General features: G+C 40.2%; 1 protein-coding gene across 7 annotated transcripts in view; it reads right to left on the bottom strand.

The window, feature by feature from the left end:
* MYO9A (myosin IXA) overlaps positions 1–27,624 on the bottom strand; it is a 455,456-nt gene that overhangs the window by 211,290 nt on the left and 216,542 nt on the right. For 6 of the 7 annotated variants that reach the window (XM_034783136.1, XM_034783134.1, XM_034783141.1 and 3 more), the window contains 5 exons: positions 27,213–27,307; positions 18,896–18,958; positions 14,057–14,156; positions 8,298–8,354; positions 1,871–1,968 (listed from right to left, as the gene is read on the bottom strand). In XM_034783136.1, coding sequence (XP_034639027.1) covers positions 1,871–1,968; positions 8,298–8,354; positions 14,057–14,156; positions 18,896–18,958; positions 27,213–27,307 — 413 coding nt within the window. The remainder of the gene's footprint in view (positions 1–1,870; positions 1,969–8,297; positions 8,355–14,056; positions 14,157–18,895; positions 18,959–27,212; positions 27,308–27,624) is intronic. The other variant, XM_034783138.1, reaches the window with a different exon arrangement.

The following is a 27,624-nucleotide window of genomic DNA, read 5'->3' as shown; positions in this document are numbered from 1 at the left end:
GACGTTGTCTGCTTCAGAGATAAAATGTGCTATTTATTATGTATTTTGATGTGCTGAATTCAAATATGACAATTAAAACAACTGATTGGCTACTGTTTCTAAGATATTTAAGTTTTTACATTTTATGTCTATGTACACTGTGTAGATAGTAGAGGTTTAATCAAAAATTGTAAACCTAGGTCTTTTCATGTGTTTATGGTTGCTTCACATGATAATATTTCACCTGTCCTGTTTATGTAACACTTTAAAAATCAGCAAAAGGGTTATATAAATAAAATGTATTATGAAACAAAAGGCAAAAAACTATTATGTACATAATTTAGTCCTAGTCAGTGTCTACTCGGCGCTTCTTTGCTTGTCTCTTGTATTGATTAAATGGAGCATCTCTTGTCACTGTCCAGCAATAGTCTGCAAGCATTGATGGGCTCCATTTGCCCTGATAGGGTTTCTCCATTGTTGCAATGTCCTGGTGAAATCGCTCGCCATGCTCGTCGCTCACTGCTCTGTAGTTCGGTGGTCATTCAGTTCACCGTGTGTTATGATGTGTGGTCCAGAGGAGGAGGATGGGAGAAAATGTGGGTCCTCTGACATTGATGGTTCAGGACCAGAAGTTTCATCCTCTTCCTCGTCTGACTCAAGTGAGAATGATTCTGGTGCATCAGGAACCAGCAGTCCTTCTCCGTGGGATACTGGGCATATAGCTGATGGAATGTTTGGATAATGCACAGTCCACTTTTTCTTCTTTGACACACCTTTCCCAACTGGAGGCACCATGCAGAAGTAACAATTGCTGGTATGATCTGTTGGCTCTCTCCAAATCATTGGCACTGCAAAAGGCATAGATTTCCTTTTCCTGTTCAACCACCGGCGAAGATTTGTTGCACAAGTGTTGCAGCATATGTGTGGGGCCCACCTCTTGTCCTGATCGCCAATTTTGCCGCCAAAATAAAGGTGATAGGCTTTCTTAACCATAGTGGTTATACTGCGCTTTTGTGATGCAAAAGTCACTTCACCACAAACATAGCAGAAGTTATCTGCATTGTTCACACAAGTACGAGGCATCTCTGCTCACTTTGGCTAAACAGAAATGTGTCCCTTTGCAAAATCAAACACTGACAAATAAGAGAGCATGACACTGTATGATTTCTAGAGCTGATATAGGGCAATTTGTTCAGCAGAGTGATGTAAGCTTCATTATGATTGCATCATCCATGACTTCTAGGAATAACATGATGCAATTCATATCATGTATGACCCAATACCAGCTTCAGATTGCATCATTCATTGTTTTGCCTAAAAAGCAAGTACTGTCCAAACCCAGTCATAGATTTATTCATAGATCCAGTCAAAGATGTATTTTAGTCGTTTCTGGTTTAAATTGAGATCCCTTCTCTTTATAACTTACTTATCCTCCGCCATTCCCAAGTCAAGGGTCGTATATACTGACCCAATAGCATATCTTGAAAACTAGAGCCAATCAACAATTTTAAGCATCATTTTCGTTCTAAGTGACCCAGAATTAGTAAAGTTTGACTACATTTATTTCAGAAGCATTTTGGCTATAGAGCAGTATAATAAATAAAAGGTTACAGACAGGATATCTGACTGAATCATCATTTGAATTAAAGTCATGCAGAATGAGACATTAATATTCATGAACAATTCAAAAATACCTCAACTGACAGGAAGTATATCCTGTTTATACCTTTAAATGTTCTTTAAAGGTTTAACATATAAATTGTCAAGTGTCATTACACCCTGTCATATCAGCAGTCTGATAAATTATATAGCGCACAACAGAGTCACACTCAAGTGCATTCAGCACTGTCTTGCTCATTATGCCAGATAGTAATGTGGAAGATGAACTCACTGTCTGCGAGTCTTGGGAAGAAATCCCACCATCTCCATGGCCAGTTGTAAGCGCTCAAAATCATGCTTCAGGTCTTCCCCTTCAACAGAGAAACAATCCTGTTTGGTTCAAACACAAAGATTGAGTGTTAAAAGAAATGAAGACCAGAATGTATCTAGCCGGTCAATTCAGCATTACACAAATCTTAATCAGTGCTTTCCATGCCCTTCCTGCCTGAGGAGTGACGGACACAGACCCCCTTAACATTAATAAGGAACAGCTCAATTAGTCACCAGCAACACACACCTTTGACATCATATTCACTCTCCCTCCCTCTGGAACCATTCTGAAAGTCCAATGCAGAATGAAAAGAGCATGCACAATATGAATTGTGAACTATACCTATTGTGGGTGAGGGATGGGGACTCAGTCAAAGAATGAGGAGAGCTAACATGCAGCTTTTGAATAATGTTAAAAAAACTTGCTGGAAGAAGTATGTGCATATAACTTTCCAAGGAGATCAAGTCTGCTCTAAGTATTAATCTTAGAATCCTGGGCCTCATTTATTCTAAACTCACAGACACTCCTAACAAATGAAAAGAATTCCATTTTTTAAATTAAAAATGGATTATTTTACATTATTTTTAAAAATAAAATTAACTGCAACATATATCAATAGATTAACTGTCGGGGTTAAAATCATGAATTTTGGAATGCTGCAGATTGGAGGCTGTTGTATTTAACAGGTTTTTTTATTCTAAACATTAACTAATGTTCTGAAAATGCTAACTCAGAGGAAATTCAAAATCTACCGAACTTTACATTTTGAGGGTACATGGATACTTTCAAATGATTTAGATACTGAACTCTTATGTTTTCTATAACCCACTAATAGTACAAAACTAATAGTTAATGGTGACAAAGAGTACCAGAGTTTTCACAATTCAGATATACTGAGGCCCATCTATATTGGCTTCACAGCTATATTTAAGAACCTTATTTAAAACTATATGCCTTACAACTAAACTCCCGTAAAGTGGTTTATAAACTAATAAGCCCAGTACCTTTCATGTGATTTGGTTCACCCCATGCCCACCATGCGTTTCCTCCCTAGATAGGCCAGATTATTTTATGTCTTCCTATGTGAGCCATCCAGCTACAGCCCAAAGTGTCAGTCTCCAAATCCAAGTCACACTGTGTTAAACCACAGACTATTTTATTGATAATTGTACAGAAAGAAAATATTGTTACATATATAAATAAAATAACAGCCCATTTTTAAAACTGTACCTACAATCACATATCAGGTAATTGAGTGTACATATTATACGATCCACTCTGGTCATTTGCATGGAAATCATGATAACTGTATTTAAGTGTGCACACATATTTGTATGAACAGTTTTGAAAATCCACAATATACAGGGCTACTTGCATGTTACAGAGACCAGGCTCTAAACAATCACAGAATACTGACTATTTCCTGGACTCTCAAGTACACTCGCTCTCACTTTCAATAAATAGCACAAAGCTGTCTCTGCATTCTGCATCCCACAGCATGTATAGGTGGATAAATCTTCACAGCTAACTCATTGATACAAATCTTCTCCTTTAAGGGGGAAGATTTTTCCTTCCTTTCCTTAATATGGTTATTGCTTTAGAGTAATGTCCACTTGTTGATCCTAAGATAAAACACTTTAATTTCAAATATTAGCATCAATAAACTATACAAACATACAGGAATATTAGACAATATTCACTGGCAGTATCCAATTCCCCCAACTAAAAACTGTTTAACTGTAAGTGGATTTATACCTGGTTTTTAAAATCAGCTGTAATACCAATGTAGGCAGAGTCTCAATTTAAATTAGAAATGAATACGTTTGCATTCTGTTAAAACAAGACTTATTAAAAAGGGGGCATTTTCATCAGTTGTGCTAAATTGAATTGATAATACTGTAGAAATGTGCCCGCTTTAACTGGACATAGCCCCATAAACTACTTTTAAACTCTGAATAAATTTATACATCATATGTATTCAATGGGACAGCTATAGCTCAAAATAGATAAACCATGTAATACATCAATGAGACAAATTAATTTTATTCCATAAACTGATGACAAGAAACAAAGCCTTTCATATGTAGGTCAGTGGTTCCACTTTGGCCCAGATTTTAGTGACCAAAAGTCATTACTAACTGATAGCTAATTGGCGAGCAGTATGAAATAAATTGTTAATCTCAATCCAGCTCTTCAAAAACAAGTGTCTACATCAGAAAAAATACTATCAAAACTGGCTTCCTTGTTGGCAGATGCAGAAAGGTTTCAAGGGAGGAAAGGGCCAATAAAACTAAACTCCCCTCTCCAAGTTATGGTTGACACACAGTGTTAGATCTCCGGCCCTTGCAGAACTTGGACAGCACAGACAAATAAAAGCATTTTACATGCATTTAGTATCCAGGGCTGGAAGCTATCAAGGACACTAAAAATCTCATTTAAAAATAAAAATGAAGAAACACTGCCTATGTTCCTGTGACCGCTCCCTTATCGGATTTCACCCATTTGAAATTATATCACAAGTTAATAGTGAAACTACTACAGCTGACTCAGAAGCAATACATTCAAAGCCAAAGGCAATGTGGTTAACAATTTACATAACAATTGCCAAGCTCATTAACCTATATGGAAAGGCTTCTTGTAAATCATTTATGTCAAAGCAGATGCTCTGCACACTATTTCATCAGCAGTAAGTCCCTATACTTTATTTTCTTTTATCAAAATGGACAGTCATAAATTTAGAACATTCATGCTGTAATGGCAAACAACTGTGAAAAGAGCCAACATTTGCAGACTAATCAAACTGGTCATCAGTATTCTGCTTAAGCAATGAGTCATCTCCCAGCCTTTTCAGTCTTGTCATACAAAAGCAAGAACCCTGCTTACTAACACTAAATTGAAGCAATTCAAGCATCTCCACTCTCAAAGTTGAAAGATATGCTTGTTCAGAGATGAAAATATCATTGGGGCGGCAAGTTACATGGGGCCATGGTGCCCATGCTCCAGCAAATTCAGGGCATAGGGGCCCAGCTCCACCAATGTTCAGGGCTGAGTCTCTCCCCCACCTGCGCCTTCCCCAGAGCATCCCCCAGCCCCACCTGCTGCCCCCACGCGCCTCCCCCAGAGCGTCCCTGCCTACGCCCTGGGCAGCGGAAAGCTGCCCTGCTGCTCCGCGCTGTGCTCCCTCGCCTCCAGGGAGCGGCACCGGTGGCAGGCTGAGGCAGCAGTGCAGCCGCCACCTGCGGAGGGAGGAGGCGCGCACATGTGATGGCAGCTGTCCCCGCTTCTGGCACCCACCACAGGGGAGGCGAGGGGGGGCTTCCGGGACCTGAGAGGGGCCCGGCCCCTGGGAGCACATGCAGTGACAGTGCTGGGTGAGTGCTAATGTTGTTGAAATTGCAAAATACTTCCATAACAACCACTTTGCAGCAGCTGCTCTGAAAAATAGTGGCAGGAACCAAGCTAACTCTCCCACAAGACGTGCGATGGAACTCAGTAGTGGACTATTTTGAGCACTATATCAACAACTGGCCTAAGCTGATGACAGTTTGTGAACAAAACTGTGAAAAAATAGATGGTACCGTCAGCCAAAGTTCTCAACATTGGGCTTAAGAGAAATGTTGAACACATGCAGAGTACCCTGAAGCCTATTTCTGTAGCCTTAAACAAAATGCAGAAAAATAGCTGTTTTATTGCTGACACTGTTGACATTTGGAAAGAACTGAGTGAGAACTTAAGAAGAGAAATATGCAATGACAGAGGTAAATTACAAGCATTAAAAAACGAATGGGACAAGCACTATCTCCAGCTCATTTTCTTGCAAATATTCTCAATATTCGGTACCAGGGTCAAACCTTAACTGCTGAAAAAGAGAAGTTGGCTATGACATGGACATCCAGCAATCATCCCTCCATAATGGCAACTATAATAAACTTCAGAGTTAAGGGTGAGCCATTCAAGAAATATATGTTTGCTGATGATGTTTTAAAAAGTCACACCAGTGAACTGGTGGAAATCACTTAAGCACTTGGATTCAGAGACTGTTGAAGTGATAATCTCACTTTTAACCTTCTGCCGGTGTAGAAAGAATATTTTCTTCCTTTGGACTAAGTCATTCCAAATTGAGAAATCATTTGGGACCTGAAAAAGCAGGAAAGCTTGTTTTTCTTTTCCAGATTATGAACAAACAGGAAACTGAAGGTGAAGATGACTGAGTTAGCTGCAGAAGCCAATATTTTAAGTTTCTCATGTTGACCTGTTGACCACAGTCTATTTAATTTTTGTTTTTAAAAAAATAATATTTCATTTAACTATTTTAGTTAAAAACAATTTTAACAAAAACAAACTTGATTTTAAAAAACTTGAATGTTTAACTAACTTCAAAAATTCATATGCTTGTTTTGTTAAAATATTATGTGTTTGCTGGTGAAGAAAAAAATCCAGAATACATATCATTGTTGTTTTACTTAAGTAAAACAATTTAAATGTCCGTCTGGTGATGTTCTCCTAATGCAGCATGGCAAGAAAATCCTCCAAATATTAATGATTAACCTGTTGAATTGGAGATAGTTCACCTCCCAATGACTTCATAAATATCTGCTTCAATTATCTTTGGTAAATGAAATAACAAAACAAGCATTCATTTTCTGATATAGCTATAAAACGAATCTGAAAAGTTTTCAAAATAAATCACTTTAAAAATGTATAGTGTGTACCTTCTAAAAATGAAACCTACATCTATCTCGGAGTTGTGAAGAATATGTACTAAGGTAATAACCAACAAGAATGCACTTTTATGTAGAAATCCATGATGAAATCGAGTTTTCCTGACTAGTGATTTAAATCAATTTGATTTAAATCACATCCACCCTGATTCTGTGTTGTGTCTCTGTTCATAAAACAATTTTTTTTAATCTTTTTGAAATTCACAAAGAAAAAAAACAAACCTTCAGGACCACCCCTCACAATAAACAAAAAGGAACTTCATAGTCGAAGCATTCTTGCTGATTTCATTGTCTACTAACCTGGTAGTACAAGTAAATAAATAGCCAAACCTCTCAAAATACCAGATTCAACAAATAACTAAAAAATATTTACAGACTTTGCTGCTCAGAAATGGGCAAAGCAACTCTATTTTTCTTACATCATCCTAAGCTGGTTTTAGTTTAAAAAAATAAAATAAAATCTGCACAGTGTGATTAGCCCAGCTCAGATGTGAGGAGGATTTGTCTTATCTACCTCCTATTATGTTTTTTTTAATACATGATCCAAATTAGTTCCTTGAAACGGTTAGTATATTATACAGAGATTCCCACCCCAAGCACTGAATTATTCAATATTCAGTATTTTAAACTTTAAGCAATTATAACCTGTCCCTTCTGTGGGTCTGAGATTAAATATTCTCACTGATGAAAGTCTTACTTTTATTTTTGCCTATTTACCCATACAGTAAAAGGATATCCTTACAGATTACCTTTTATTCCTTAAGATTACCAAACTCCATTAGTATAAAGCACATTGATAGCAATGATAACATGCAATTAGATTTACAAGCATGCTTTTAGGTTCAAGACAAAACTGACAAAAAAAGAACACGTACACATCATCTGCAGGCCACACAAACCAAAAGCACATCTCTAATCTGGGCCAGTGCCGCTTGACTGAATTGCACACGGGGGGGGAGAGTGGGGGTTATAAAAAAAGAGCTTCACATTTCCTTTTTTGGTCATATGTATTTGGAAAGGTCTTGCTGTTAAACTGTCTTCTTTCAGATAACACTACAAGCCAAACTATTTTAACCAAGGAACTGTTTTTATTCTAAATAATATTGGTGTCTCCATTTTCTCACATACGTGGTGCAGTATTTTTATATAACAAATCAGATAGGAAATTCACTACTGCAGTCATTCTGAAGGAACATGGAGAACAAATCTTTCAATGCCTGTTTAATTAAAAATCTCGGTTTGTTGTACTTTGAAATATCACTGAAAGGAGTACTTTATTTTCACAAGAGAGAAATGTAATTATTGTATAATAATGGTTTCATAATATGGCAAAATACACCTTTTTGTCAACACATATGCACTATACCTTAGGATAACATCATCATTAGATAATTGATACTTGGTTCAATTAGATGGGCATATTCAATCCAAACTAAGAGAGAAGGCTTAGCAAAGGAAAATGACCAAAAAAGGGATGGGGAAAAAAAGATTTGCACCATCGCCGGCTAAATATCCAAGCAATCGCACTGAGAAGAAAACCTATGGCTTTGGTGTTTCTATTTTAAATTAACTAAGTTTTCTCTGTGTCTTGGTGTAGAATAAAGATTCAAATAAGCAAAGAAGCACCCTACACCAGCAACACAGAATGCACATGTACTTGTACTGACCGGCTCAGAGTCATAGTAATAATCATCCCAGCTCTGTCTGAGGGGTTTCTTTGTCATCTGAAAGCAAGGCAGATCAGGTTAAGTAGCATTCAAGTCAAACATAACTCTCTCTCCCCCAGGCCTTTGAGACAGGGCAGCAATGCAATTACATTACTTGCAAAGTCAGAATTCATTTTGCATGGAGTTATGAAATTTAAAATCTGTAAGGAAGAATTTAGGTTTTAGGAATTATTTACCACATTTGTCAATATTCTGATCTCTACTTATTTTAATAACATGTATAATGATAATTCCGCATGTTACAAGGCTAATTAATATATTTCTAAGACAGATTTATCTATGACTATTATAGTTGATCCATGGGCTTACCTAGTGATAGTGATCTGCACAGCCATGCTGGAGAACAAGCTCTAGTTTCTACTCTCTTAACCCCTTCTCTGGGGAGCTACATATGTTGGAAAACAATGATTCATATGACCAATCAAGGAACAGCATCAAGGGGCTCCTACGGAAGTGCCATCTAGTCTTTCTCAGCCAGAAAGACAGAGATGGGGTTAAAAAAGGTAGAGATGGGGTTAAAAAAGGTATAGTTAGGGTGGACAAAATATAAGGAGTCTCAAGGCTAAAAAAAATAAAGCAGAAAAAGGCCCTAGTGGGAAAATGTTATGGCACAACTGTTTATACTGTAGTAATTAAACTAATTACAGATCCAGTCCTGCATGGTGTTGACTGCAGTAGGAGTGGAGGTCAGCCAGCACAGCTCAGGAAGTAGTTAGCACTGTGCACGATTGGACCTTTAGCATTTCAACTATAAATCTATTTGACCGGCCAAATCTGACCTGAGCAGAAATTACAAATAAGGTTGTTTTATTAAAAAATATTTAAAAAAAAAAAATTATTTCAGCTCTTTTCTTACACTAAAAGCTTGCTCAAATATTATACTTTTTACAAAAACTGGAGTGGTTTAAACAATAGATGCTTTAATTCTCTCTCTCAGTATAAAATACAATTTTGTTTTGTACACCTAAATGTGGATCAGAGGCTTGGTGAAAATGGAAAGAAAAGTTTTACTTTGTTCCCTAATTTTTTCCACCTGTAACAAATCAAATCCATTTAATTAGTATGAGAATGTTCAAAGGTGATTTAATATTTTTGTCTTTTCATGTTTCCATTTCCTCTTCCTCCTTATCTTTCATTGTCCCCACTGGATGTAGGCGATGGGAAGGATGTTGTTACTGCACTAATGGAAAGTGCTGGCATGAAATGACACACTTAACACTTCTAAAGAAGCCAATTTGTGTAGGTCCACACGGATAAAGCTCTCTAACAAATAGGCCTAGATACAATACAGTAATCATGTCAAAAACTTAAGACTGTCATCGTGATCCTCAGCTAAATCCAGAATCTGCTTTGAAGGTCCACTGAGGGGCACATAGAAATTCTATGCACCTCCAACGATCGTCAACAGACCATGATTTAGACTAAAACCAATGTTTTAATCTAAAACATGTCAGCCCTCTCCTTACCTAGTACATTATACTACTTTGTTGTTGTTTTTTAAATACTGTTGACCTCGGTTTACAACCTTGAAAAAAATAAAGGAAATATAATAAAAATAGCTGTTTTTAAAACAAAATTAAGATTATGAAACAAAACAAAGAATTCATTTGAAAATTATCTTGCCCCGCCATGCTTCAGAATTACACAACAGATGTTACATAAAAAACACAGTATGTTCTCAAACCTCTCTAATACTTACACAGTGTTTAAGAGCAAAAGCCTTAAACTCTATTAGGTCACTAGCTTGTGTGAAATTCTTAATGTCATTAAATGTGGGTGGCAATCATTATTACTATATTGTATTCTGGCTTTAATATACTGCTCGAAAGGACTTTAAAAGTTCTTACTTTCTGAGGACCTTAGCCCTCTTAAGGTGTCAACCTTTCACAATTTTAAGAAAGATTACAAAGTTATTTGCAATGAACTGTGTTTACACAATTGAAGCTTTAACTTGTAATCTAAGAATAGCAAATTATTTACTGCTAGCCAATGAAAAAAAAATTTCTTTTAAATATATACTAAACTGTTCTCAGATCTATCATTCCAAAGTAAAACAGGCATTTAATTTAAAAAATCCACATATAACGTAACTAGGGATTCTTTATTTTTTAGTATCTGAGGGGTAGCTGTGTTAGTCTGAATCTGTAAAAAGCAACAGAGTCCTGTAGCACCTTTAAGACTAACTGATGTATTGGAGCATAAGCTTTTGTGGGTGAATACCCACTTAGTCTGACGCATGTAATGGAAATTTCCAGAGGCAGGTATAAATATGCAGGCAAGATTCAGTCTGGAGATAACGAGGTTAGTTCAATCAGGGAGAGTGAGGTCTTCTGCTAGCAGCTGAGGTGTGAACACCAAGGGAGGAGAAACTGCTTTTGTAGTTGGCTAGCCATTCACAGTCTTTGTTTAATCCTGATCTGATGGTGTCAAATTTGCAAATGAACTGAAGCTCAGCAGTTTCTCTTTGGAGTCTGGTCCTGAAATTTTTTTGCTGTAAGATGGCTACCTTTACATCTGCTATTGTGTGGCCGGGGAGGTTGAAATGTTCTCCTACAGGTTTTTGTATATTGCCATTCCTGATATCTGACTTGTGTCCATTTATCCTTTTATGTAGTGACAGTCCAGTTTGGCCAATGTACATAGCAGAGGGGCATTGCTGGCACATGATGGCATATAACAACATTGGTGGACGTGCAGGTGAATGAACTGGTGATGTTGTAGCTGATCTGGTTAAGTCCTGTGATGGTGTTGCTGGTGTAGATATGTGGGCAGAGTTGGCATCGAGGTTTGTTGCATGGATTGGTTCCTGAGTTAGAGTTGTTATGGTGCGGTGTGTGGTTGCTGGTGAGAATATGCTTAAGGTTTGCGAGTTGTCTGTGGGCGAGGACTGGCCTGCCTCCCAAGGTCTGTGAAAGCGAGTGATCGTTGTCCAGGATGGGTTGTAGATCACTGATGATGCACTGGAGAAGTTTAAGCTGAGTACTGTAGGTGATGGCCAGTGGAGTTCCGTTGGTTCCTTTCTTGGGCTTGTCTTGTAGCAGGAGGCTTCTGGGTACATGTCGGGCTCTGTTGATTTGTTTCTTTATTTCCTTGTGCGGATATCGTAGTTTTGAGAATGCTTGGTGAAGATCTTGTAGGTATTGGTCTCTGTCTGATGGGTTGGAGCAAATGTGGTTGTACCTCAGTGCTTGGCTGTAGATGATGGATCGTGTGGTGTGTCCGGGGTGGAAGCTGGAGGCATGAAGGTAGGCGTAGCGGTCGGTGGGTTTTCGGTATAGGGTGGTGTTAACGTGACCATCACTTATTTGTACTGTGGTGTCTAGGAAGTGGACCTCCCGTGTAGACTGGTCCAGGCTGAGGTTGATGGTGGGGTGGAATCTGTTGAAATTGTGGTGGAATTCTTCCAGAGTCTCCTTCCCATGGGTCCAGATGATGAAGATGTCATCAATGTAGCATAGGTAGAGAAGGGGCGTGAGTGGACGAGAGCTGAGGAAGCGCTGTTCCAGGTCAGCCATAAAAATGTTGGCATATTGTGGGGCCATGCGGGTGCCCATGGCGGTGCCACTGGTCTGGAGGTATATATTGTCACCAAATTTGAAATAATTGTGCGTTTTATTTTTTAGTTTTATATTGCATGTGATTTCAACTTCATGAAATGAAAGGACAATTAACCACTGACAAGCAAGGGTGTGATGTGTCAGTCCATATTCTTTATGAAAACATGCTTATGATATGAATATGAAATAACAGATATACTTTATGCAAGATGGCTCATGTGAGATATCATTGGAAAGGTTATAATTTACTGAATGTGATTATCCAATTTGTGTGCCTTTATCATTTCTGTATCTGAAGTTAGGAATATTGACTATATATCTGTATTTCAACTATTCTACTTTGGGTGACGTCCACTGCTAACACTTCAGGTCCAACTATGGAAAAGCTAAACAGGGTAGATAGCCCATCAGCAAGGACAATGGATTGTGAAAAGTTTGGTCTTCCTGCGGACGCTCCATACTGCCACTGACTCATGGACGCCATAATCCTAGAGAGTCAGGTGGTCTTGTCACCTGATAATAAAACATTACCTGGGACTTCTTGTAACTTTCCACTGTAAGGGAAGGGGGGGGTCAAGTTTGAGAAACCAAGGATTCCTGCCTTATGTAAATCCTATTTAAGGGTGGGGGGAAGGCAAACAGGACTCCTCTTCTCCACGACCTATCTGCCCAAGAAGAAAGACTGCAAAAGGGAAGGCAAGGGGGGAGTCCAGTCTGAGACAGGGGTCCAGTCTGAAAAGGAATAAAACTGGAACTTTGAACCACAGCAACTTTGCAAACTGCCTGCAACAATATCTAGGGTGAGAAATACTATTTGTAACCAATTTCTTTAGTGAAACTAGCTTAGTTTGCATGTTTGATTTCATTTACTTAGTAATCTGTTTTGTTCTGTTTGTAACCCCTTTTACCACTTCAAATCTGCCTTTTATAGTTAATAAAATTTATTTTGTTCATTATTAAACCCAGTTTCTGTAATTTTTAACTGGGGGGGGGGGGCAAGAAGCACAGCTCTCTCCACATTGAGGGAGAGGGCGAATTTGATAATATATCTTTGGGTCTGCACTCCAAGAGAGGTGGACATCTGAATGCTGGAGCAAGTCCCTTAAGCTGAGTCTTCCCGATGTGTGTGTGTGTGTTTTTTAGAGGAAGTTTTAAGAGCCTGGCTCAGCGAGACAGATTAAAGGGGGCCCATGCTGGCAGAACAGGTAGACGCAGTGGTATCTCAGCACATCAGGTGGCTTCCCAAGGGGTCCAACCCGTCACAAAGGGTTCCACATGTGACTGTCCAAATCCCTTTAACATTTACAGGACCTAATACCTTTTTCCTCTTAACGTACATTAAAGGCAGAGGAGAACCCTGCCCAAACCCGGTAAAAAGAACCTCTACAGGGCTATGCATTGACCTTGTCCTGACCTAGCTCCAACTGCTTCCTGCTCATCCCTGTAAACTTTCCCCCTTCTCCCCACCTGCTGTAAAGGAGGCCAGCTTGCTAAACAAAGACCCGCTCACATAAATGTTGTGGTGGGCACAACATTTCTACAACAAAGCTTCATAAATTTTCTGCGATGTTAACTGAATAGTCCCACAGAAATATCTCACTTGTTTGTGGTTGATGGTTTCTACATTTTGTTTATATTAGGCTTGTTACACTGTTAAAGTACAAAAATCATGCTATCAGGCAGCCAATCCATAAAGCTACAGAATTATATCATCATCATGCAAGCTGTTATATCCTACAGGCCAACTGCTAACAAGCAGACACATCTCTATCTGAACAGACCTAGGTAAAAGACAGATATTAATTAACAACAACATTCATACAGATGGAAGGTAAATGATAATAACTTCCCTTAGGAGATTATATTCAGTAAATAGCTTATATTTTTATTCTTCTGTACTCCACTTCTCAAATAGCTGAAGTGCCAACACTGATGAATTTCTCAACATGAAACCCTGAATGCAAAGGCCAAGGACAATAAATTTCACCACTCGGCTTATTTTCTTTATTGGCATTAAGTAAAATCAATAGAGAAGAAGTATGTCATCAGGAAAGAACAGTCCATCATTCTAGAGATAAATATATTCTACAACCCCTTTTATAAAATGCTGTCACATCCCCAAAGCTGCCTGTTTATTCCCACCTGATTGAGATAATGATACTCCTCGGGTTGTTTAAGATGGAATGCTGATCTTTCTTCCTCACTTGCTCCTGCCAGAAGGTAATAAAATACATGGTAGTTCCTGGTAACAAATAAAAATTATGTTAAACTTGAAAATCAATATCAGCATTGTACATATACTTTTGTGTTCACACCAAGAACCTGATTTTCAAAGTTGTGGGACTGCAGCTGCACGTGCAATTGAGCATACAAACTTAGACTGTGATTTTCAAAGGCATGAAGGGTATTAGGTACCCAATTTTCATTGACTTTCAAATGAGATTAGGGCACCTCACTTCTTTAGCTCAGTTTTAACATTCCATCCATTAATACCAAGAGCATGTGCAAATGGCCAGTTCAATGCACAATTGGCTAATGTGTGTGCAAACACCCAATCTGTACTCAGGTCCCCCTTGGAAGCAGGCAGTGGAACAATCACATCTGTGTCCAGTACCAGGTTTACAATGGCACTGGGCCCACACTCAGAAAGGGCCCGCCTCCAAGACTGTGGCCCCGCCCTCCGCTCCGCCCTCACTCTGTCCCGAGACCCAGCCACCTCTTGGCCTCTTCCCCCCCACAGTCCCGCCCGCACTCCACCCCAAGGCCCCGCCCTCAGCCAGCTTCTTCCCTCCCAAGGCTCCACCACTGCTCACTACCCTATACCCCCTCCTCCCACCTGGATCCAGTAGCTCTCGTTTTCTAATTAAACCCTTCTGGGACAATCCGGTGGTAAAGCAAAGGATACAGACTTTAAGGAATTTCTTATCCACACATACCTTACTCTTAATTAAGGCTAAGCTTCTGTCATGCTTATTTTTTAGTAAAAGTCATGGAGAAGTCATGTCCAATAAACAAAAATTCACGGAAACTGTGACCTATCTGACATTTGCTGCTGTGGCTCCATGGTTTCCACTGCCACCATGGTGGCTGGAAGCTGCAAGGGGGGCCCCCCCTTCGCCCATGGTGGCTGGAAGCTGCAGGGTGACCATCTTTCCCAAAGAGAAAACAGGACACCCCAGCTGCTCGCCCAACACGCCCCCGGTTTCCCCATGAGGCCATCACCCATCACTGGAACCCTGAGGAGGGCCCCTCAGGAGGCTGTCGGCTGTTGCTGGAACCCTGAAGGGGCCCCATGAGGAGGCTGTCACTCGTTGCTGGAACCCTGTTGTGGCCCCACTGGCTGCCAGGGGCTGAAGCAGAAAATATCACAGAGGTCTGTGGAAGTCAGATTCCATGACATAAACGTAGCCTTACTCTTAACTAAACAAAAGAGAGTTACAGGGCTAGGAAAAACAGTCTCCTGAATACAATCACTCACAGTATGACCTCACCACCCTTATGAGTCCTGGGTTTGGTCTGAGTGCTTCAGTCTGGTAGCCCTTTGGACCTTCTTGGCAATCTTGCTTCTGGCAGCAGAATGACCCATGCACTGCCACTGAGGAATTACGAAGGTCCAAGCTTATTTGGAAACTGTTTGCAGACCTTCCCAAATAATTTTTGGCTACCAAAGACAGTCTAGTGCTAGATGAACCTGGACATCTATACACTCTTGCCAAGTTCAGAGCCATAGATTTCTACTGGCTACTACAGACCAGAAAAGGGTCTGAGAACAAAAATGAGTGACCTAACAAGATGCATTCTAAATGAACAACAAGACAATCTGTAGAACTTCTACTTTATTTTAGAAAGATTTAGTCTTCAGTCTTTGGAGAGTGAGCTAAGTGGTTTCAGCGCTCATCTTTTATGAACAGGAAAGTCTTGGGAACCTAAAAGTTCTGCCTTGATTCCAGCAAGAAGGTATGACTTTCTTGCCAGTATGAACTTGGGTTGGTGTATGAACTGTGCATTAACTTCAAGATCCTCTGCTGCAGAGTTTCACCAGACTGAGGATGTCATTCTAGTCATTACTTTTGTTCAGCATATATATGAGAGATTGCTAGAGGTCAAAGAGCACTATAAGCTAAGATGCCACTAATATGCTGATGAGCCCCTCCACTATGCCTCTTTCTTACTTAGTATAATTAGTATAGTATCCCATTTCTTGCATGAAAGATATGAGAGAAAAGCACGCTCAACCCAAGCAAAACAGAGACCAATCTGGTTAACAGACAGACAAACATTTTGCAGAACTGGTAGAATGTGTAATTACCCCAATCAAATGAGAGCATCAACATCCCATTAGTCAAGGGAGTAAACAAACTTGGAGTCCTCTGGATTATACCTGGACTTGGCCTTCAAGTTAGCAGTAATGGCCAAGAAACTATTGCAAGTTTGGGTGGCCAGATATCACCCCTTTACTGGTTTTAGGGGGTCCTTATCCAACAGATACCTCTAAACTCTCAACCTTGCAACAGCAGCAACATTCAATGGAGAGACTGCCAGAGAGCACTTAGGAAGCATCTCTCCATACCAGGGCAGAACCTTCTTGGTGGAGGGTCCATAATTGTGGAGCCAGCTTCTGCCGGAAATTAGGATGCAGCTGAATCTTACCAACTTCAGAATGTGTTGCATGAGGCATGTTTTCATGCTTGGATATATGTAAAGGATAGGCAGGATATCTGACTTCACTAGGTATATGACCTTTATGAAAGGAGGCTATAAACGAGAAAGGGGAAAACCTTCTGCCTGATTGTTGCCTTGCACCATGTGTAGTCATTTACACCAGTTCAAAGTGAACATAAAGTGAGTGAAAAAAAGCTACTAAATCAGAACACCACTTCACACTGATGTTAACGATGGCACAAAGCGCAGAGTAACAGAGAATTAGAACCTTTGTTCCCACTTAGTACACCCATTGTCCAAAAATAAATTTATGAAAGAGCTTCGGAACATGTGTAATAGTAATACATTAGGCTAGACCCCAAAATGTCAAATTTTCTTCCTTACAAAGTGGTAAACAGGGCAAGAACTCTGCCACTTTGGCTCTGCAGAAGGGGATTTGAAATCCTCTTATTTCACTTTGATATCAAACACATCCTAAATGCTTGAAATACACTATTAATGTTAAAAGAGCTAAAATGGCTAAGATGACAATTACTTTTCCTTAAGCATGACTTCACAATAGAATAGTATTGACAGCACAATAGTATTTCTAAAATTAAGAATTCTGAACTTCAGGAGTCTGTTATCAAAAGTTTTTCTGAGGGGAAAAAAGATTAACTCATAACAACCTTGATTACATTTTTCAAGTTTCAGTGTGCATGCAATTTAACCTTGAGAGCAGTACATTAACATTATAATAATGGATGTACCAATTCCACATGGATGAGAGTCAGATTGCAAAACTATTTATTTTCCCCCTTCATCTATCTTAATAAGATAATTTTAGCACCAAGAGGGTCTTATCTATTACAGCAAAGACACGTAGCAATTAATGTAAAACTGTACAAGAACAATAGTCTCAAGTTATGTCTACACTGCAATAAAACACTCTTAGCTGGCCCCGGTCAGCTGACTCAGACTCAAGATGGTTGGGCTCTGGGGCTATAAAACTGCAGTATAAACATTTGGGCACTAGGTGGAGCTCGGCTCTGGGATTCCGCAAGGCGGGAGGGTCCCACAGTCGGGGCTCCAGTCCGAGCCCGAACCGCTACACAGCAATTTTATAGCCCTGGAGTCCAACTCAGCTGACACAGGCCAGCTGTGGATGTTTTATTGCACTGTAGACATACCCTCAAAGAGCAACACAGAAGAAAGTGACAGTAGATGACATAATCAATAGAAGATAAAGTTTGACTTTCTCTACCCCCTAATAAGGGTCATGTGGGGTTTGTAGTTTTTTTATTTGTTTTTTGGAATAAACTATGAGACAGTGGAAAATCTGTTTAAAATAGAGGGAATCATTAATCACTGAAATTAAAAGAGAAGTCTGCAATAGGGAAATAAAAGGCCATAAGTAGGCAAAATAAATCATTTTCACTATTAGTATCACCATTGCACCTTGGAGCCCTAGTCCATGTAGTCATGGAGCCCTAGCCCATTATGCAAGGTGCTGCTCAAAGAGCAAAAAGACAGCCCCTGACCCAAAATTAAATTTTAAATAGTTTACAAATAATGCAGAAGTCACATAACAACCATGCTATAACATCTGATTTATCCATTAGTCACAAAGACAGTGGAAAATATAAGACAGGGATTGTAAGGATGAAATAGAGATCTGGATTTTCCTCTCTTCTAGATTTCACTCCCCAAATGAAATTTGCTATTAAACAAATACTACAAAACAGGCTTAGGCCATGTCTACACTCAAAAGTTAGGTCCACCCAGCTACGTCACTCAGGGGTGTGAAAAATCCACACCCCTGAGCAAGACAGTTAAGCTGACCTAACCCTCGGTGTAGATAGGGCTAGGTCAACGAAAGAATTCTCCTGTTGACCTAGCTGCTGCCAGTTGGGGAGGTGGATTACCAGTCCTACACAAATAAGAAAACTCCACCAATTGCTGTAATTAGTGTCTACACACTACAGCATTACAGCTGCAGTATTGCACCTGTGCCACTGTAGAATTTCAAGTGTAGACAAGCCCTTAGCTTAACTGAAGCTAAACTGAATTAAGGCCATTTTAATTCTGAATGAGTGTTCACGCAGGGGTTTAATGCAGTTTAACTAATTCACTTTTTACAAATTAAACTTTCCTGAATGTCACTGTGTAGATAAGCTCTAAGTAGCTTGCCTGCAAATTGATTAGCAATACATACTTAGAATGGTGAAACTGATATCCTACAGTCCGGTTAAAATAGGATATTAAAACTATCTGTCATGCACCGAATAAATAGATCATTAAAAATATAAAGATACACATAAGTAAAAAACAGGCTCCTACCGTTCATTGTGTTCCTGATAGACTAGCCTGGATTTCTCCAGTAAATACTTTTCAACATAAGCTCTGGAAGAAAAAAATTAGTCATTCATCCAATGTTCAGATTAAATGGAGAGCTTTGTTGCAATTTTTTTTACTATACAGAAAAGAGACATTTTTATTTCCTTCTTGTTTCATTTAGTTATATAAATTTCTTCCTAGGCAGAACAAGCCCAACATTATGTTTGACTTTTGAGAGTTTTAGTTTGATACAAAGCCAGGACTAACATCTATACGAAATCTCTGATGAGTTAGCTTATGGGCAGGGAGTGTAGCAGGAAACCTTGACAGAAACTAAAGAATCTAAGATACCTATTAAACCTAAATTCAGCAAAATAAAATTGACTGACTAACCCTCTACATCCCAAACTGAGATCAGAGCCCATTTAGGTCCTGATCCCGCAATGAAATCCATGTGGATGCAGTGATCTGCCCATGGAGATTTCATTACAAGTTCAGGTCTACATTTTAAAGCCCTCCTATATTATGGTCACTCTCCAGTCATTCACATCTAAGTATATATTCAAGTACTTTGCTGATTAGGAGTCTTCTGTTGATGCTAAATATCTTTCTACTAAACCTCTGAAGTTTACAAGCTCTTCATGTTTTGGCAATTAAACATATGCGGTTCTTTAACCAAATACTGGACAGTGATTTTCAGAACTGTGTGCAAGTTGTTTGTGCATCAAATGTACATGTGTAAATGCAATTAGAAACATCAGAAATTGTAATCTCTGAGGCAGGGCTGTATTACTGTGGTTGTACAGTGGCTAACACAATAGGTGCCCATTGTTAAGTGGTTCTTAGGCACCACCATAATAAACATTATTGATAAACAGCAGACAAATTTTGCACAGGTTCTGAAAGCTTGGCTCTAGACATCTATTATATATTTTTTAAATATACTCACAGTTAGGGAATTATATAAAAACATGTTTGTGAGGTACATGGAAAAACAATTATTTTATACTAGAACAGACCCAGCTAATTATTTTTTCAAATGCTATTACTGTCCTTGGGGCGGCACCCAAAGAGCATACAACTAAGTGTAGAAACATAATATACCAGAGACGGGGAAGTGCAATTTCTAAGGGAAGTGAGAGGTTATTGTAATGCCAATATTTAAAAAAGGGCTCTAGAGGTGATCCCAGCAATTACAGACCGGTAAGTCTAACGTCTGTACCGGGCAAATTACTCGAAACAATAGTTAAGAATAAAATTGTCCGACACACAGAAAAACAAACTGTTGAGCAATAGTCAACATGGTTTCTGTAAAGGGAAATTGTGTCTTACTAATCTATTAGAAGTCTTTGAAGGGGTCAACAAACATGTGGACAAGGGGGATCCAGTGGACACAGTGTACTTAGATTTCCAGAAAGCCTTTGACAAGGTCCCTCACCAAAAGCTCTTATGTAAATTAAGCTGCCATGGGATAAAAGGGAAGGTCCTTTCATGGATTGAGAACTGGTTAAAAGACAGGGAACAAAGGGTAGGAATAAATGGTAAATTCTCAGAATGGAGAGGGGTAACTAGTGGTGTTTCCCAAGGGTCAGTCCTCGGACCGATCCTATTCAACTTATTCATAAATGATCTGGAGAAAGGGGTAAACAGTGAGGTGGCAAAGTTTGCAGATGATACTAAACTGCTAAAGATAGTTAAGTCCAAAGCAGACTGTGAAGAACTTCAAAAAGATCTCACAAAACTAAGTGATTGGGCAACAAAATGGCAAATGAAATTAAATGTGGATAAATGTAAAGTAATGAACATTGGAAAAAATAACCCCAACTATACATATAATAGAATGGGGGCTAATTTAGCTACAACAAGTCAGGAAAAAGATCTTGGAGTCATCGTGGATAGTTCTCTGAAAATGTCCACGCAGTGTGCAGAGGCGGTCAAAAAAGCAAACAGGATGTTAGGAATCATTAAAAAGGGGATAGAGAATAAGACTGAGAATATATTATTGCCCTTATATAAATCGATGGTACGCCCTCATCTCGAATACTGTGTACAGATGTGGTCTCCTCATCTCAAAAAAGATATACTGGCACTAGAAAAGGTTCAGAAAAGGGCAACTAAAATGATTAAGGGTTTGGAACGGATCCCATATGAGGAGAGATTAAAGAAGCTAGGACTCTTCAGTTTGGAAAAGAGGAGACTAAGGGGGGATATGATAGAGGTATATAAAATCATGAGTGATGTGGAGAAAATGGATAAGGAAAAGTTATTTACTTATTCCCATAATACAAGAACTAGGGGTCATCAATTGAAATTAATAGGCAGCAGGTTTAAAACAAATAAAAGGAAGTTCTTCTTCACGCAGCGCACAGTCAACTTGTGGAACTCCTTACCTGAGAAGGTTGTGAAGGCTAAGACTATAACCTTTAAACTATAGAGTTTAAAAGAGAACTAGATAAATTCATGGTGGTTAAGTCCATTAATGGCTATTAGCCAGGACGGGTAAGGAATGGTGTCCCTAGCCTCTGTCTGACAGAGGATGGAGATGGATGGCAGGAGAGAGATCACTTGATCATTGCCTGTTAGGTTCACTCCCTCTGGGGCACCTGGCATTGGCCACTATCGGTAGACAGGATACTGGGCTAGATGGACCTTTGGTCTGACCCGGTACGGCCTTTCTTATGTTTCCTCCTACTTTTTCAGTAGCTGGATTATACTAAAAATGGAGGTTACTCACCTATAACTGGAGGTTCTTCAAGATGTATTGTCCCTATCTGTAGTCCACACACAGGATACACAGGCGCACCATACCATGCACCTGAGTCTGAAATTTTTCATAGGCAGTGTCCATTGGCCTGCACCCACATCATAGCTCTCCTCATGCTCTGAACCGAGGGCATAAGCAGTGGTGCGGACTGACATCTTTCCAGTTTCCCATTCTTACCTCAGTTCTAACAATCCCCAGCAGAGCGGGCGGAGGGTGGGTAGTGGAATACAGATAGGGACCATACACCTCGAAGAACCTTCAGTTACAGGTAAGTAATCTCGATTTCTAATTTGAGTGATAATCCCAATGTGTATTCTGGACATGGGAGATTAACAAGCAGTAGTCAGACATGGGGTGGGTATAAGGACAGAGAAGTGATAGCTGAATGTAATACTGTTGTATCCCCTCTCTCTCTCCCTGCCTATCACATTCTCTGCACCTGAAAAGACAAAGAAAGCAGGCATTGGACCTGGGGTGGGGGGGTCCTGACCTGAGAGTTTGGTCAATAATCTGCTGGTGCATGAGGCAAGAAACTTTGTTTGAAACTATTATAGTTTATTAAATTAGGCATTCGTAAGTGTCTTATGTTTATTTTTCTTGTAACCATTTCTGACTTTTATGCCTCATTACTTGTACTCACTTAAAATCTCTCCTTGTAATTAATAAACTCGTTTTATCTAATCCAGTGTGTTCAAATTGAACTGTCTGGTAAATCCATTTGGGGTAACAAGTTGTGTGCATATTGTTCCCTTAAAGGAATAATAGACTCAATATATTTGTACGATCTAGGAGAGGGCTGGACAGTACAGGACATATGTTTCTGGGAGCAAATCTCGGACTGGGAGAAGCCTGTTGGGGTTACTCTGTGGTAATTTGTAAGGCTGGTAAGAGTCAACGTGTGCCTAGCTGGCTGCAGGACACACAGATATAGCTGGGAGTGACTTACATCTGGTTGGAGGCTGTTTGTGAGCAGCAAGACATTGTAAAGCGCACCACAAGTTACAAGGCAAGGGTGACACAGCTACTCAGTCTGGATTGTAACCTGATATGTCACACCCCTATAAAATGTATAAACCTCATGGGGCTCAGATGGATTTTTTTCGTGATTGACGTAGACACCTAGGAAAGGCAGAAAGCTGAGCAGAACACTGTTGCCTGCTGGACTTCCTCAGAGGAACTGCCTGTCAAAAGACAGTAGTCAAGGTAAGGGAAGACTGAAATCCTCTTCACATCGAAGCTGCCACTGCTGAAGAAATCTTTGTAAAGACCCTGGGTGCTACAGCTAGACCAAAGGGAAGGACTCTGAATTGGTAATACTCTTCATCGAAAAGAAACCTGAGGAACCTCCCGTGGACTGAGTGGATGTCTATTTGAAAATGGGCATCTCATGTTGAGAGCCATGACCCATGTGTCCTCCGCTAACAAAGGAATTATTGATGTTAAGGATATACAGAATTTTAGTTTTTGAATGAACCTGTTCAGCTGTCTCAGATTGAGAATTGGCCTGCATCCCCTATTCTTCTGGGGATCAAGTAGTAAAGGGAATCCCTTCCCTTGTTGCTGTGGTGGAACCCTTTCTGTAGCTCCCCGGAGAGGGGAGTTCACCTCTTGTCTTAGAATCTCCTCATGAGAATGGTCCCTGAAACAGAACCAGGAAAGGAGTTTGTGGGTATGAGGTACCAGAAACCCAATCAGATAGCCATGAATAATCTTTAATACCCATTTGTCTATAAAAAGAAGAACAGGAGTACTTGTGGCACCTTAGAGACTAACAAATTTATTAGAGCATAAGCTTTCGTGGACTACCGCCCACGAAAGCTTATGCTCTAATAAATTTGTTAGTCTCTAAGGTGCCACAAGTACTCCTGTTCTTTTTTGCGGATACAGACTAACACGGCTGTTACTCTGAAACCTGTCATTTGTCTATAGTTAGCTCCCTCCAATTTTTGGCAAACCGGGTAAGGCAACCTCTGAATATCAAAGGAGGGGAATGAATTAGAATCAATAAAGGAATGCAGGTCTTGACAGTCCTGTCAAAAGAAACTCTTTACTTGGGGGTTAGAGTATGATGTGGCGGTGGATGTTACAGAGGCTGGGTTACTGGGTCTATAAACTGTCTTTAGCGTGGTGGCTCTTGAGGACATTGGTGGTTAAATGGCTGAGAAGGTGGTCTTGCCCTACACCCTTGCCTCTAGTATTTTCTCTTGGGGCAGGGGTATAAATGCTCAGTGAGTGAAGCGTTGTTAAGTCTTTGAGGGATTGAAGAGACTCATCCATGTTCTTATAGAATAGGTTGATAGTTTCAAAACAGATCTTGGATGGTACTCTGTGCCTCTCTAGGAAACCTGAGGGTTACAATCACAAGTCTCTCCCCATAATAATGGAAATAACCACCCCCCCAAACACAGTATCTGCCACGTGCACCGCAGCTTGGAGGGAAGTTTTGGTCACTAATCTGCCCTCATCCTAGGAAAATCTTATTTGGCCAAGGCGGCCGGATAATTTGAAATCCTGTACTGAAGGGAGGTGGAAGAGAAGACCTTTCTCCCTAAAAGGACACAAGCAACTCAACCTTTATCAGAGGGAGTAGCCTTTAGGTACTGTTGCTTGGACCATGCCGTGGCCCCCTTCACCACCAAGAGTTTGGCAGTGGATGAGAGAACCCTCCCCTCCTCCCCCCGGTGGGACCAAGCAACACTTCTCAGCCCTCTTAGGGGTGGGAGCACAAGAAGCAGGAGTGTGCCAAACTCTTTTTGTTGGGTTCACGTTAGCCTCATTAATGGGGAGGGCCACTCCACTGCGACCGGAAAGTTGCAAAATGTCTAGTAAACTGTGCTGAGGCTCCTGGACTTCCTCAAGCTGAATCTGTACCTCTGAACCCACCAATGCACAAGCTCTTGATAGTGTTTAAAGTCATCTGATGGAGACTGAGAAGATGGAATAACCGCCTCACCCAGTGAAGACAATGAGGTTGGCTCCTAGAACTGTCAGAACCAGTTCACCTTCCACTTCTGAATATTCTGATGGGGCTGATTGTGGGTGTCAAGGCAATGGCAAATAGAACTCCTGAACTGATTCCAGGTGTCTTGTGTAGGGTTCCCATGGCCCCCAATGTTGTCAGTAGAAAGGATCAAATGGCAGAGGACGACGACCACATGACATAGGGCACTACTTGTCTCTTGGGCAATCATATACAGTGGGAGGTCAGAACCCTCATCTTTTGGGGTATCTGACTCATGCCACCTCCATCCAATGCCACAGAGAATCCTGAGAGGCCTCAGACTCATCCAAAGAGAAAGCCAGATACCTTATCTCTGGCCGAACCGACAGTACTGATGGTTGCACCTCAAGGCTGGCAGGTGGGACAGGAAAAGGACACTGCCTTATCAGAAGAAGTGAGGTTTTTACCCACGAAAGCTTATGCCCAAATAAATCTGTTAGTCTTTAAGGTGCCACCAGACTAACATGGCTATCCCTGGATACTTGACTGCCTTATCAGGATAGTCTCTTTCTCTGGTATAGCTATGTACTGGAATAGAGATGGCCCTGATAGGAGTGGAGAATAAGAGCAAAGATGTCCTCTGGGGAGAGGTAACTCTCTTATGACCCTGGGATACCAGGAGAGTCCATTGGCAGAGCTGTTGGAACCAGAGCTTCCCTGGTCATTGTGGCGATCAGCTTGCCCCATGGATGTCACTATCAGTAGTGCATCAGCTCTGGAAGTGGGTGGGAGCACTAAGAGCTGTTTATCCCAAACCTTCACCATCAGAGCTATTGTCAGAACAGTCAGAAATATATCCTTGCATGCCTCCTTCCCCTGTTCAGAAAATTTACTTGGGCCTAAGTCCTTAGCACCCATGTGCACTAGCTCTCCCAACTTTAACAGGGGCCATTTTAGATGAAGATGGCTTGTCCTTATGTCTATGGAAATGCCCTTTGCTCTCATGTGAAGACTTCTCCTTAGGCTTAACATCTTGGCTTCTGTTCCCGAGCTCGAGTTCAGAGAGGCGCTGCCTGCTTGGTGAGACCTATGTACAGGGGGCGGTCCCTGGCCCACGTCTGACTGGGGCTTCATCACCTTCTCCATGAGATGTTTTCTGAGTCTCAGTTCCTGACACTCATGAGTTCTGGGGGGAAAAGAGTGGCAGATGCTGCACTTGATAGAAATATGAGCTTCATCTCATGAGCAGTAAAGGCAACATTGATGTTTGTCACTCACTGAAAAGAAGCAAGGGCAGGAAACACTACTTTTGAACCCCAGACCCTGGGCATAGTTCCAAGCTTCTTGGTGGGGTGGGGAGAGTCTCTGCGTGGGAAAGAAATGAGGGGAAAAACACTAGCTACACTATCTGCCTGTGTAGACTGTACTACAAAAACTATTAAAATTAACTGCATATAATATCTTATAGCAATGACACAGTAAAAAAGAAGCTGAGGACACCAAAGATTCCAACTCAGACCATTCAATGGTAAGAAGGAACTGAAGAGGAGTCAGCCCACACCACCTTTTATGCTCTCAGTTTGGAGCATGAGGAGACCTACAGCACATGTGTGAGCCAACGGATACTGCTTGCAAAATATTCTGGACTGAGTTGCATGGTGTGCATGTGTATCTCACATGAGGAATATACATAAGGACTATCACTCAAGAAGAAATAGCTATTCTCAAAGCTGTACTATTAATCAACAGATGCCAGTAGGGCATAGCAGAGAGGTATCATGAAAAGGTGCTACATAAATTGATGGTGTAGTTAAGGAAGTGGCCATGTTTCTTTTAGCTTTTAGTCAAAATAAAAGGGGAAATTTATCCTTTTCCTGACACTGCAACCCTCTAATTTTAATAGAGAAGGATGCTTGGGTTTAATTTAAGTGGATATTTTAAAATAGAAGAATCTCAACATTAAAAGAATGGACTTATTGCTGAACTGCTTGTTTAAAACAAAAATAAATAATAAAGAAGGTGAGCAAGTTGGGAGTGACGTGAAAAATTGCCTAAAAAGGTTGGAAAGCAGTGGCTTGACTTTCAGATGTGTTGACTGCCCACAACTGTCTCTGAAGTAAGTGGGAGCTGTAGGTTCTCAGCCCCTCTGAAAATCAGGCAATAACGTGTGACATTATTTTGCTAGGAAACAAAAACAAAACAATACAATGATATAGTATCTACAGAAAATAAATGATAAAACAAACCAATACATTTTCTTATAAGAATGAAGAGAAGGAATATGGTTACATTTTCATCACAGGGGTTTAATCATGCAATTCTCAGACTAAACACCTGTGAATCATGAGGCTAAACGGAGACACTGTTGAAAATGTACACTTAAGCTTCTTTACCAATAAACATCTGTTCATAACAAGTAAACTCTGCATATATCCCCACATAAGTAGTTGTAAAATAAGAAAGCTGGCCAATATAAAGCAGACAGTGAACCTTCTAGGCCACATATTATATGGATATTTTAAAGTCTGTTTACATTCCTGTTGTGCAGGTAAGAATATCACTACATACAATATAGCCATGTTCAAAACCCTAAAATGCTGCTAATTGCCACTTACCCTCGCACAGTGCCTGTTTCCTGGTAATTCACTTGAATAAACTTGCCAAAGCGACTTGAGTTGTTATTATGTGCTGTCTTTGCATTTCCAAAAGCCTGTCATAATAAAGAGAAGATGTTATCATTGTGTTTCAGAAGATACAAGCTGCATATAGCCTACTTACATGCACATCACAGGCTTGCTTTTGGGACTTGGCTGTCATTGCACAAATAATGATAAAAACCTGGGGAAGGGTGGCTGAATGATTTAATAGATCTAATGCTTCTCACTGAATCTCAGGGGACCATGTTTACATCCAACTTAAGGTCTTAAGTAGAAAGGAGCCGTATGACAGTTTCATACAACAAAACCATCATATGCCATTATAAACCTCTGCTGTGAGAAAAATCAATGCTCAGCTAGAGTGAAACGT

The sequence above is a fragment of the Trachemys scripta genome, chromosome 10 (genome assembly GCF_013100865.1).
Source record: "Trachemys scripta elegans isolate TJP31775 chromosome 10, CAS_Tse_1.0, whole genome shotgun sequence".
Taxonomy (NCBI): Eukaryota; Metazoa; Chordata; order Testudines; family Emydidae; genus Trachemys; species Trachemys scripta.
This window is presented reverse-complemented; position numbering and strand designations above follow the sequence as displayed.